We start from the raw sequence: 14,739 nt of genomic DNA, 5'->3' as shown, positions 1-14,739 counted from the left end.
CCTCACCAGGATTCTTGCCTGGGAAATTCCATGGACAGCAAAGCCTGGTGGGCTACAGTTCATGGGATTGCAGAGAATTGGACACAACTGAGCAGCTGAACACACATTCGTGCTTTAAGGGCTGCACTCATGCGTAAACCCACCCACAAACTTAGAGAGAAGGCTAGGGAGTTAGTCTATCCTTCATTTACTTTTTGGAGTGAGGTTGCAGTGAGGTGGGAGACTTGGAGGGAGCGGCCACTTCAATGAAGAATTCATGATTGGGGGCATATATCTCACATGATTCAGGGTTTCATATGCATTTTACATATAATAGACCCTCATTTGTGGATTTCATATTTGTGAATTCACCTGCTCCCTAAAATGTATTTGTAAAGCCTTAATCAGTATTTGTGCACTTTTGTGGTCACTCTCAGATATGCTCAAAGTGGTGAAAAATCTGAATCACTCCAGGTGCACGTTTCCAGCTGAGGTGGAAGGCAGCAATGCTTTCTGCCTTGCTTCAGTTTACCTTCTTTACTCTAACTGTAAAAAAGGGTCCTTTTTCCTACACACTTAGTGCCTTTTTTTTTTTTTTTTTGGCATCTTTGTGCTTTCTGTTGACTCTGCTTTTTAAATTGGAACTAAAGCATAATGCTGAAACGTTATCTAATCTCAAGCACACGGAGGCCGTGCTGGTCTTATGAAGAAAAACCCATGTTAGGAGAGTTTTGTTCAGGCTTGAGTTACAGGGTTCCTGACCATGAGGTTAATGTTAGCAAACCAACAATGTTTATTACATAAGATGCCTTTAAACAGAAATATCCATAAAACAAGGTTATGTATTGAATGGTGGATGAAAACCATACGGCCCAAGGTTTGCAGGAACCCGCCAACCCTACTTTTCCTAAAAGTGATGCTGCAGTATCTACAAATTCATTTTTACAGGTGAGTGATAAGAAAAAGTGACTATAGATGGTAGGCTACATTGAGCCAATACATTAACATAATACAGTCTCCAGGCTGGTTATATCCCTGGTTCCTGGGGAAACCCACAAAAGCTGTTGGGTATGGACACTTCTTCAACCAAGGTTAAGAACAATCTCATGTTGACATGGGAGGGGAAATTCTCCTAAAGATCAGATTCACATCAAACATTACAAAAATGGTAATATGTTCTACAAATGAGAGTGAACAGATCAACAAATCACAGGTTAACATCAATGATATCCTGAGCTTACAGAACAACATAACGAAAGAACACCTAAATGAACTTTAAACAATTGAAGTAATAAAAAAATGAAGATGGGTGTCAAATCCTCAGAAAAAACAGGATGCTCTAAGGAGAGAACAGAAACATATGGAAAACAATCAGACAGAAAGTCTAGACAAGAAAAATATAACCACTGAAATTAAAACTCAAAGGACAGTTTAATAGTAAATTAGGCAGAGAACAAAGATTAGTGAACTGAAGATAAGAACTAAGTAAGCAGAGATAGAAAACATGAAAGACAGGTTAACAGACATGGTGAAATGAGAAATTTCAATATACACTTATAAAGGAAAACCAAAAGGAGTAAGGAGCAGACAAACAAAACTGGAAGAGATAACAGCTATGAAATCATCAGTTACCATAAGACATGTATTTCAAGATCTGGGAATCATAACCTAGAATTGTCTAAATATGATAATAGCTTATCTTTGAACAGCAGGCACTGTGTGCCAGGCACTGCTCCAGATGCTTAACAATATTGTAGCTCGTTTAACCCTCACACCTGATGAAGTAAATTCTACTGTTATCTTTGATTTACAGTTGAAAAGTTGGAAAAATAGGTTCAATATTTGTCCAAAGTTACATGGCCGCTAAGAGGAAGGATTTGAATCCACACAGCCTGGCTCCAGTCTCTGCACCTTTAAAATTACATTTTATAGCAGAATTATTTTTGGAAGAATAAGGGCAAGTAACACACTCTCTGAAGACCAAAAGAGGGAAGGGAAGAAAAACAAAAGAGTACTGACCATCAATGGAAACTCACAAAATGAACTTCTAGAAAATAAAAAGTCATAGATGCATGAATGATAGTGCACAAAGGAAATGATAAATGTGGGTAAATCTAAAAAAAAAAAACTAATATGAAATAAGAATAAGTCTCTTAGGGCAAACACACACATCTGTACTTTCTCCATTCCTCTGAGAGATTCCCCAATGTAAGACGTAAGTGCAGCAAAGATATTTTTTGAAGGTATAAACTCAACAAAAACAAGTAATAGAAGAGCAAAGTGCAATAAAATTTTGGAAACTAGAAAGTAGAAGTGATGGTGTTGAGGGTTCGACATAACAGAGAAAGATGTCTTTAAACTTACAGTGAGGAAAGGAATGGGAGGAAGTAGTAAAGTTGGAATTTTAAGCAATTGCTAGGTACTCAGCTTCCCTGTCCCACCTACATATCACTCCACATCAGGTCAGAGGAGGCTTAACTCTCTAGAGAGGGTAAAACATAGGATGCCAACAGGTCACTCAGCAGATTTTATAGAGGATCTTGTGAGGAAACAGGTGGCTTAAGGAAATATATATGTACACACACTGGATGCTGCAGTCTCTTAGGCCTCTTCTCCCATCAGGCTTCCAAATGCCAATGGAGCCTTTCATCATCCAAGGGGGCGTTTGGACTATCTCTCAACCAAGCATGTCAGTATAATAACTTTTAGAACATATGCTCCAGAACAATCACAGCTATCCTTCATCCTTTCTTGAGATACTTGAGGACATGGTGCTCTAAGGCACTGAACACCAAGAACAGGATTATAGCGGAAGGAAGATCCTGGAAATACAGCCTTGCCCCTAATGTGCAGGAAAACTAAATCCAAATGGGAGCACCCCAAAACCTCCAAAAAAAGATTTCTCCAAGAAGGTAAAATAGAATACTGGACACCTCTCAAAAATTTGAGAAGAGATTCAGAAAACTGGTCAAAGTTTTGGCTGATGTATGTCTCTCTCTCTCTCTAGTCTCTAAGTCGTGTCCAACTCTTGTGACCCTATGGACTGTAGCTTGCCAGGCTCCCAAGTCCATGGGATTCTCCAAGCAAGAATACTGGAGTGGGTTTCCATTTCCTTCTCCAGACATAAATATAAGACCATAGCAAAATGGAAAATTAAAAAGTAAGATTACTAATTTGAAGGAAAATAATTATGCATGGAAGGAAAAACAATCATAATTATAGTGTGCTATAAAAGTCAGCTCTGAATATCATTTATAAATTCAGAGTAATATAAACACTGAATATTGACCTAATTCAAATTCTGACCCAATAAACGCCTGTAATAAAATGCCCTGAATTAATACATGTTCAAATGTTAATCCCTGGAAACTGGAGGCAGGTGAAATGTTTATTCTCTGTGGAGGTTTGAATGGGGATTGGGTTGAAGAATGGGCTTGTCATCACTCTATCCAATCAAAGTACAGTGAATGGAATATAGTGTGGATTTCCCTATTTTTAATTTTTGTGTTTTTGTACAAGCTATGCATTTTAAAATGCTGTTATTTTCATAAACCTCATAGAAAGGCAACCTTACATTTCTATGGTGGCAAGGTAGTGGTATGAAAGCGTTAAAGCATCAGCTACCAAATTTGATGGTCAACAGTAATACTTAAAATTGAAAAAATCAAGAGGTAGCAAATAAGCAAATTATTTCAAGAGCCAATCAAAAAGTTGAAAGTTGTTCTCTCTAGGAAAGGAGAAATAAAAAGGATGTGAGCAGAAGTCTAACATTTTCCTTGAAAACAAGCAAGAAACTCCCAAACTATGTAGAAGTTTGCACAGACTTATATTATTTCAGATATAAAAGAAAAACTAGAAAATAAAAGGAACAGTAGCAATAATATCTAATTAATGGTGTTAAAAATTTTGACTAAACTACTGGACAACAATAATATTAATATAACATCCAGGAGGAGGGAAATACAGTTTAAAATATTGGAAATTTTTCTATTGTTGGAGACATTAAGTTTAGAATTTGTTAAATATGTCTAGTAAATTTTCTAAGGTGATTATTATAAGAAAATAAGTAGAGTATATAACATTTGATGTTACTGAAGGAAAAATAAATTCTCAATCAGTCCAAGGAAAGAACACAAATATTAACATTTCTGTATTAATATGTTAATATTTAAACTATAAGGCAAATGCCTTATTAGAGATAAGTGGGTCACCACTTATCTATTAAATGCTTTATTAGAGATAGTGGGTCACCTCATACTGACCAAAAATATACCCATTCTAAACTTTCATACATCAATAATTTATTAATTAAAAAAAGCAAAATAATCTGAAATATCAGGATAAACAGAAATCTACCATCACTGTGAGAGAAACTGATAGATTAATTAGATAAAGCATCATTAATGATATATATGATTTGAATACAATTGCGGACTTTAACTCAAAGAACATAAGGAAGACACTTCTCTTGTCAATAGGCCACTAGGTTAGAAATCAGTAACCAAAGATGACTAGAAAAATTCCATATGTTTGGAAATTTTAAAACACACATCTGACAATTCATGGATCCAAGAGAAAGTAATAATGAAATCATAAAATTTATAGACAGTGTGAAAAGTGTTAGTTGCTCAGTCATGTCCAACTCTTTGTAACCCCAGAGACTGTAGCTCCCCAGGTACCTCTGTTCATGGCAAGAATACTGGAGTGGGTTGCCGTTCCCTTCTCCAGGGGATCCTTCTAACCCATGGATTGAATCCAGGTATCACACATCGTAGGCAGATTCTTTGCTGTCTGAGCCACCAGGGAAGCCATAAAACTGAACCAATAAATATGCTACAAGTCAGAACACTGGTTTACAGCTAAAGCTGTGCTTTTGAGAAAATTTAAAGTCATACATATTTAAATTAGAACAGAAGAAAGGTAGGAATGTAAGGAGTTAACTACACAATTTAAGGGATTAAGAAAAGAACAGTCAAATAATCCAAGAAGTTGGAGAGAACAGTAAAAAATTGAGTGAAATGAATGAAATATAGTATAAAAATTCAAAAGCAAGGAATAACATTAAATTCTGAAAGTTAAGATACTAAAATAATACTTAGAATGAAATAGGGAATGTATCTATTGACAAAGCACAGACAAGAAGATTGAGAAGATGCTTCGAAACAACTTTTGGGCAATTCATTAGAAAACAAAAACCAAATGGATATAATTCCTAGAAGAAAAAACACAACATACCACAAAGAAAGAGATAGTATGCTGGTCCTACAACTATTCAAATGATTTCATCAATAGTTAAAATATTTCCTGAATGAGAGCTCCAGGCCCAGTTAGTTTTATTTGTATGTTTTACTTTTTATTCAAGAAGTAGATAATTCCAATATTTTTAAAATCTTATAGGGAATATAAAATAAGAAGTAATCATCTATTCATTTATAGAGACAAATGACTTTGATACTGAAGCCAAAAAAGTACAGTATGAGAGAAGGAAAGAAAATCTCCTATATTGATATATGTGCAAAATACTAAACAAAATACTTACAGATAATAACGTCCAAGTATTAAAAAACATAAAAGCCAATCTGAAACTAACCCAGGACTAGAAGGTTGGTTAATACTAAAAATGGTTCACTGTATTAACAGGTTAAAGGAGAAAAACAGAATGACTATCTCAGTAAATGTAGGAAAAGCATTTACAATAATAAAGAATTCCTGATTAAAAACTAACAGAGAAGAACTGCCTTAACTTGATAAAGAGTACCTATGAAATCTAGAGTAACCATCATACCAAATGGTGAAATGTTAACCTTATTCACTCTTGAAAATCAAGAGCAAGACAGGGATATTCATGCTCAATATACCTATTCAACACTGTACTGGGTGAGAGAAAGTGCACTCATATAAAAGCTATAAAAGGAGCCAAAAACTCACACTATTTCAAATAATACGATTTTCCAGACACAAAATTCCAAAAAAGCCAGAGACATGACCACACGTTGCTTTACAGTTGGTTAAGAATTGCCATCAACTGAGCACGTAGAGTTGATTCCCCTCTGAAATAAAATAAACAAGTAAATCTACTTCACAAGATATACAAAACCAATTCTAGGTAATTAAAGACTTAAATGCAAAGAGGAGAATATTAAATGTTTATAAGTACATTTAAGAAAATGTTTTTACCATTTCACGGTAAGGAAGAAAAAAAATTTAAACGATTCATGAGAGAACATGAGCTATAAAAAAAAATCAATACTTTAATGTAAAATTAAGAACATCTGCTCATCATTTGACAGCATCAAGGAAAAATAAAAAACCTAGCCACTAAAATGGAGAAACATATATAACTGGCAAAGGATTAATCCAAACTATACAAAGAACTCGTAAGTTTAAAAACAAAAAAGACTACCATACAGTGAAAAAGTATCTAGATAACAGAAACATAAACGTGGTCAACAAATATCTGAAAATGAACTTGCTGCTACTGCTAAGTCACTTCAGTCGTGTCCGACTCTGTGTGACCCCATAGATGTCAGCCCACCAGGCTCCCCCGTCCCTGAGATAGAAATGCAAATTAAAACCAAAATCACATTTTATTTAAAAAATAAAAATGGAAACTGAAAAGTGAAATACAATTTTGTATTCAATAGATTTGCACAATTTAAAATACAGAACAATAACAAATGTTGACAAATATCAACAGATATTCACAAATATAATGCTCATGTGAAAAGTAGTGTAGATATAAGAATGCTGCTTGATGTCATTACATAAAAGTTTAGAAATTAAAAAGGTAAAAATTTTATCTGTTGCTTAGAAACACATACATATTTATTCAAACAATAAAAAAAAAAAAAAAACCATATAATTCAGAACAGTGACTACCTATTCAGAGGGAGCTTAAGAGAGAAGGAAATGTCATCAAGGTGAGTTACCAGGTAAGTTTAATTGTACTCTGAATTTTTAAATCTTAAGATAAGTGGTAGCTACACAGGCATTCTTTATACTTTTCTCCATACCATTTTCATGTCTAATATAATTCATGATTAAAATGTATTGCACCTTAAAATAGGTAAAATGAAAACATTTTAACAAAGAATGTCAGGAAATTCAAGAGTAAGAGAAGTAAAACTAATTGTCAACAAAGCAAAGATATTTGTAGTTTTGGAGGTACTGTCCTAACATTTTGTGGTTGGAATTCAAATTCTGTCAAAAACACCTGGAAACACATTTTAAAAGCTTCAAAAATCACACACATGCAACATAACAGCAAATCACTAAGAAAATGTCTACAATTCAAACACTGCATTACTTCATGTATTTTTCCCCTCTCTAAATTTTGTGATTATTCCACAAAGCATCTGTTAAAAGGGATAAAGAATGCTTACAGAAAGCAGACAGCTTAAACTATGAATGAGCTTTTCACCTTCATTTAATTATAAATACTATTTTTAAGCATCTTGAACAGTAAGATAAAATTTCATTGCATTTTCATCAGTGTTAAAAGTGGTGCATTGAAGATGTTATTTATTCATTTCTCCACAAAGAACATTTTGAATGTATTTTTCCATGGCTGACAGAAACAAAGAAGTATTACTAAGTTTGCAAACATAGAACAATTAGAACATTTTTCAACGACAACACTTCATTAATTGTTTACCTGTGACAAAACCAGTCACGGCTCCCCTGTAGTCATGAGCACCTAGAAGGATATACTTGGAGGAATACAAGTCTCCTTATTAACCCCTTCTTTCAGTCCATGTATTACATCCCTTCAAGGCCTCCAAGTGAAAGCAATGCTTTCTAATGCCTTGTAACTTGGAACTCTGATGTATTAAATACTTTCCACTTTTTGCCACCTTCTTTGGCTTCTTTACCAGAAACCTGTATCTCAGCCTGTACCTTAGGTTGAGAAATTTTAAAAAAAAATTTTTTCATTTTTATCTTCTTAGCTCAATTAGGCATGGGCTAAGAATACCCAATATTGCTCTTCATAACTTCCAAAAACCACATGTGAAACCATCAAAAAAAATTACAAAGCAAACAAGACTAAAGAATATCACTGTATGTCAAAAACCACAAAAGCAATCACATGCCAAGCACATGAGAAAATAAAACTCATGAGGCAGATGAGGATAAACTGCAGGGAAACCCAACAGACTAAATGCTACATTCTGGGTTTTCTTTATGAAAGCAAGAAATCACAACAGAAGTAGGAAGGTATTCTGTACCTTACTCCCCACACTTATCCTGACGGGATGCACCCAAAAGAGAAACTCAAGGACAGTAGTACCAAGTGAAAAATAGAAAAACTTAGTTGGGAGAAGCAATCCACTCCATGTGCTCTTGCTTCCTTTTAAGATTTTCTGGGTTTGCCAAGAATGAAAGGCCTAATCATTCTTTACCAGGCCCATTTCTCATGAATATATTTTCAGAGAGCAACCAGGAGGAATAAGACAAGCTCTCCCTCTAGGAAAAGCAGGCTTGCTTACTGCTTGCTATAAAAGAGGTGGATTCCCTAATCTTAATGCTCCTCCTAGAATGCAGCATCCATCCTGGCTAAATCCTATCACCTCTGTGGGACCTGGGGGCAAGGGGAATTGAAGCACGGAGCTTGCTATGTGGTGAGTAATAAACCTCTCTGTTACTGACCCAGGAAATCATGTCTTCTGGTAGCATCCATAAAAGAGCAACAGGCTAGCTTATTAGCTTCTAACTGGGGTAAAATAAAATCCCCGGATCAACAACTTTATCCCACTTTGCCTATAAATTACTGGCCATGAAGTAGGGGCAGACTTCAAGAGGCATGATATATTTTCAGAAGTATTTCCAAACAAGTTACATTCTCCAGGAAGAATAGACTGAGGAAAAACTTGTAAGTAAATGATACTTTGTCAGATATTGGAAGAAAAGACTAAGGAAAAACTTGTAAGTTAATAATACTTTTTCAGATATTAGAAAAGTATAGCATGCAGTAAAAATATACTCCAGTATTTCTATATGCATTAAGAAATATACTTAAATATGTGAAAGTCACTCAGTGTCTCTTTTGTGACCCCAGGGATAGTCCATGGAATCCTCCAGGACGGAATACTGGAGTGGGTAGCTGTTCCCTTCTCAAGGGAATCTACCCAACCCAGGGAATGGACCCAGGTCTCCCACATTGCAGGCTGATTCTTTACCAGCTGAGCCACCAGGGAAGCCCAAAAATACTGGAGTGGATAGGCTATTCCTTCTCCAGCGGATCTTCTTGACCCAGGAATCAAACGGGAGTCTCCTGTATTACAGGCGGATTCTTTACCAGCTGAGCTACCAAGGAAGACCCTACTTAAATACAGTTAGAAGAAATAATGTATTTTGTGAAAGACTCCTGGCAATACAAAATTAAGACTGGAAACTGCACCTTCCCCTGTAGATCAGAGAAGTGCATCTGACCTCTGCAAATTCAGAGTAATCAACTGACATGTGTGTATAAAGGCTGACTTTGGACAAAATTTGCTTTCTAACCTATTAAAAGTTTTAAGCATAAAAATGGGAGGACCAAATGGAAGTAGGAAGAAAGACTGCCTATAAGAGCCAAAATGGCATTTTAGAGAACTGACTGTATCTTCAGAATAATACAAGCAAACAGATGTGACTTCAATAAATCAGAAACAGAAATTCATAGGAAAGAACAACCTGAAATAAAAAGTATTTCAAGAAATAAGACAAAAATAATCCCTTTCTACCCTTTTAAGAATATAAATAAATCAAACATAAAACAAATAGAGACACAAAAATTTCCTAAATTCTTTATGGGATGTGTAAGTATAACAAAATAAATTTTCAAGTTCTAAGCAAAGCAAATTAAGAGATCTAAACGAAGCTACATGCTGGAAAATTAAATATATATGCGTGTATATATATATATATATATGTATGTATGTATATACACATATATGTATGTATGTATATATACATATGCTATGCTGTGTTTAATAACTCAGTGTTCAACTATTTGCAACCCCATGGACTACAGCCTGCCAGGCTCCTCTGTACACGGGGATTCTCCAGACAAGATCACTGGAGTGGGTTGCCATGCCCTCCTCCAGGGGATCTTCCCAACCCAGGGATCAAACCCAGGTCTCCCGCATTGTGGGTGGATTCTCTACCAACTAAGCCACCAGGGAAGCTGAAGAATACTGGAGTGGGTAGCCTATCCCCTCTTCAGAGGATTTTCCTGACCCAAGAATTGAAGCAGGGTCTCCTGAAAGCTATCAAAATACCCAGGGAAGATACAGGTAAAAAAAAAAAAAAAATATATATATATATATATATTCAAAGAGAGAAAAAAACTGAAAATGAAAGAAGTGAAAGAGCAAGAAGTATGAAAAAAAGAACACACAGAATATAATGGCAGGAATAAAACCAACCACTGCCATTATAAAAACAGAAAGCAAAAGAATAAGCCATGCATTAAATGACACATCATCAATTTATTAATGGCTTGTGGCAGTGGGGGAAGACTACTACCACATTATTAGAACATCTGCATTCTAATTTCGGAATAACTGAGGTGTAAAGAACTAAAAGAAATCTCAGAACCAAGGTAATGATGATATGCATTATATACGAAACATGGCAAAAACAAAGGAAGACAGACTAGTAAAAAGAAAGAAAAAGTAGAAAATGGTCTAAATATGCATCAGGAAGATAAAGACTAAATTAGGTCTCTGGTCTCAATTCTAAATTCCCAGCTAAAGAGCATGTGATTTCCTCAGGATGGGACATGGGTTCACCCTGGTCCAATTAACATGGTACAGACTGTCTCCAGAGCCAGACCTCATGGGGGTTGCACTGAAGGTCATCGTGAGCTGGCCAAAACTGCCATGGAGGTCAAAGATATGTTACATTCTTTTCTTTCTCACTGTCTTTGTTCCTTTATATTTTCAGATTTGTTAGATGTAATTTTCTAATTTCAATGTTCTGCCAGAGCAAAGGTCGTGACTGACAATTTGTTCATACTCTTTTTAGTTCTAACATAGTACAAAGCACAGAGTAACTAATGAGTAAACACATCCTTAACTAGATTATTTTTCCTCCCTTAAGCAGAATCCTTACAAAACAGTCAAACAGAAAACAGGCATGCACACACACACCACATTCTCTCTCTCTCTCTCTCTCATACACACACACACACACTTTAAACTCTGCTTTGTACCGTATATAGAGATAAAAAACATTGAATTAATTTCTCAGCCTATTTCCTTAATTAATAAAAATCCTCATACTGTTTCTGAAATCCAAAATGACCACACAAAGTCAGTTATATGTTTTTAAATGTTGGATTTGTGACATGTGTAAACATACACTTACAGGCAAACTGGAGCTTAGCTTCTCTGCTGACAATTGTCCCGACTGAATTTGTGGCAAAGCATTGATAATTTCCTGTATCCCAATTTCTGTTGGGGTTAATAACCACAAGATTTCCTCTTATCAGCTTATAATGATACTCCATACTCAAATCAATATCGCTTCCATTCAGCTGCCATCTGTAAAACAAATGTCCAGGATTTCTCCCTTAGTATAATTAAAAAAAAAAAAAAACCTACATTATAGAGAATCTACTTTAAACATCAGCTCTCTTATGAATGAAAGGGGACAAATATATCATTCAATTGTTATATAACTGGAAATCAAAGATACCCCAGTTTAAAAAAAAAAAAACAGAAACAAAAGGTTAAATTATAGTAGAAAGCACAATAGAGTAGTATCTAAAAGCTGAAAGTTTTCAAGATTTTCTGAAGAGGAGAAAATAATTTAGTTTGTTCACTAGGGGGAAAATTAGTCTAGGTCTGCATAGGCAAAGATGAAGTAGAAAGTTGAGGTAATTATCTCATACACTTCAGGCCAGTCTCATGCTGCCGATGGAGGAGGGGGAAGCACATTTCTTTGATTTACCCAGACTGACTGAGCACATTTAATAAATTAATTGGGTAAGTGTTCAACCATCCATTTCAATTTGTCTGGGTAAAAACCTGTCCCCAAGGCACCTTCGGCTCGTCTAAGCCATCACAGAGCTATTTACTAAATGGTACACTGTGGTACAAGACCCTAAATGCCACCCAGAGGGTCGGAAACGGTAAAGGCACTAACCTGAGAGCCGTATTTATCAATGGGAAGCCAAAAGAGAAAAACAAAGTAGTTGGTTTTTAAATAAGAGTTTTTAAACAGAAAAACCAGAATTTTTTTAAACAGTCAGCACACCAGACACGTCAAAGTAAAAAGCAGACATTACGTTTAAAAACTCATTAAATACCCCGCAATCTCAAGAGCACATCCATTGTACAAAGCCATCGACCTGCCAGAATGCTTGATTTTATAAGAAAATTACACTGGTATCGGGTCTATAAATTTAAGGGTAATATGGCAACAATCATCTCAATTCCTCTTTATAATAACTTTCAGAAAATGGGTAATAAAACACCCATTTCACAGATGAGAATTTCAATAAAACAGCTTAGTGAGCTGTTGTCAACTTTCTCCAAACTCTTAATTACAGATCAGAACTACTATCCATTTGAATTCTGGCCCAGAGATTTTTAACCATGTCACGGGTCATATAAAAACTGTATTAATACACAAAATGTTTAACCTGGAAATAGCAGCATTGTGAAAACACATAAAGTATTGTGAAATGTGAACATTATCACAAATAAAAGTGCATGAAGTTAAAGGAAATATCACATAGCTGTGAAAAATGTATGAGATTTTGTAAACATAGAAAAGCCTTACAAAGGTGAAAACTTTTTTGCAAAATGCAGTTCAATATTATGTATATAAAGTATTTAAAGATATAAAGTAATATTAAGGAAGTATTAAACATGTTTTTAAATGTATAAAAACAAAACACTTCAAGTTTAAGGTATTTTAGAGTTTTCACGGAGGGAAAAGTGTGAAGAGGTTACAGGGCAAACACTGGAAATTGAGCTTTTTAGGTTTGATTTTCTAAACCAAATAGTGTTTTTATGTGGTATTCATCATTACACTTGCCTCTATGTTTGTATCATTTTCTATACCTGAAAGAGCAGGACATTTAAAAAAAAATTAATGCTAAGAAATGAATAAATTTAAAAGTTTAGTTTCTATTGATCAAAGTAGTATTGTATCATTTGCTCAACTTAAAAATTAAGACTTCCTTGATTTTTTTTTTTCTATATTCACATACAAGACTCCTAGGTTTAAAGCAACATTCTGAAATTAAGAGGAAAATCTGAAGGCCTCAAGTCTTTTCTTTTGAGCTGAAAAAATACCTGTGATGGATTCATTTTGATATTTGGCAAAACTAATACAATTATGTAAAGTTTAAAAATAAAATAAAATTAAAAAAAAAAGAACAAAATGTTAAAGAAATAGAAAAACGCCATAACTGCTTTCTCATTTGTGGCAGATTTTTGCTATTGGTTTGATTTTGCTTGGCTTGTACAGTAACTCCCTTATGATCCTTCCCAAGGCAAGTCTATATTTGCATGTGTCTTTTAGATTACTTTCTTCTATTCGGACTTTAATCCTGCCCCTAGAATTTTGAAGTGGGACTGTAAACACCTATTACCCCTTCTTCATTTGATTCCTGCCCAAATCCTAGAACTATGGAAACTTAGAAAAGGAAATTAAGGAAAACTGTTCATCCACATTCTTTCTTAATACTCTGCACTCTTGATATACAAGGTGGTCTGCAGATGAAGGTCATGAGCACCCTAATTATCATCCAAGAGTATGCTTTAAATGCAGAATCTTAGACTCTATCCAGGTCTACTAAACCAGAAAATGGCATCTTAGTGAGAGTTGCCAGTGTTTAATAGGCCCATTCCAGTTTGGAAGAATTGGTCTATAATATCCCCAAGAAGTAACCATGGACGGCCTATGAGGGACATAGATAAGAGTTACCCAATCTTGATTTATCCCATTTCATTTTCAAGAACTCTTATTAGAAAAATCAACCCTCCTTCCTTCTTTCCTTCTTCATTCTACCCTTCTTCCCTCTCTCCCTTCATCCCTTCATCCCTTCTTGGCAAAAAAATATTTGAAAGGTAAGAGAAAAGTGTTAGTTGCTCAGTCGTGTCCCACTCTTTGTGACCCCATGAACTGTAGCCCACCAGATTCCTCTGTCCATGGGATTCTCTAGGCAAAAGTACTGGAGTGGGTTGCCATTCCCTTCTCCAGGGGATCTTCTAGACCCAAGGATTAAACCCAGGTCTCCCACAATGCAAGCAGATTCTTTACCATCTGAGCCACCTCTGAGTGCTTATGTGTCCAGGCTCTAAGGAAGGGGTGAAAAAGCTCCTTCATGGAGCTTACACTGTGCGAGAAGCCGTTTTTCTGTTTCTCAGTTCCTGTCCCTCCCCCCGTGTCTAGCCCAGTCTCTATCCAACCCTACCATTAACAGCAGAATGAACAGAAATGAGATTCATAACCAAGTGCTCCTTGGTTTATGGGTTGAACTCATCGTGTGACCATGAGCAATTAACCAAACTCCATTAAACCTAAGATTTCAACATGTAAAATGAAGACAGTATCATCTTCCCCACATGGTTGTTCTATCAATTTAATTACAAACCGCTGAGAAAAGAAGTAAAACAAAGGTGAAGGAAAAAAGGAAAGATATACCCATCTGAAGGCACAGTTCCAAAGAATAGCAAGCAGACATAAGAAAACCTTCCTAAGTGATCAATGAAAAGAAATAGAGGAAAACAATAGAATGGGACAGATTAGAGATCTCTTCAAGAA

At 35.3% G+C, this 14,739-nt stretch overlaps 1 protein-coding gene across 5 annotated transcripts in view; it reads right to left on the bottom strand.

The window, feature by feature from the left end:
- CNTN3 (contactin 3) overlaps positions 1 to 14,739 on the bottom strand; it is a 395,604-nt gene that overhangs the window by 236,678 nt on the left and 144,187 nt on the right. For all 5 annotated transcript variants that reach the window (XM_086366707.1, XM_086366708.1, XM_086366705.1 and 2 more), the window contains one exon: positions 11,329 to 11,504. In XM_086366707.1, the coding sequence (XP_086222833.1) occupies positions 11,329 to 11,504 (176 nt within the window). The remainder of the gene's footprint in view (positions 1 to 11,328; positions 11,505 to 14,739) is intronic.

This window comes from Bos grunniens, chromosome 22, assembly GCF_055505025.1.
Source record: "Bos grunniens cultivar Pamir isolate PY7600 chromosome 22, Bosgru_T2T1.0, whole genome shotgun sequence".
Classification (NCBI taxonomy): Eukaryota; Metazoa; Chordata; class Mammalia; order Artiodactyla; family Bovidae; genus Bos; species Bos grunniens.
The sequence above is the reverse complement of the archived record's forward strand: the minus strand, read 5'-3'. Positions and strand labels throughout refer to the sequence as shown.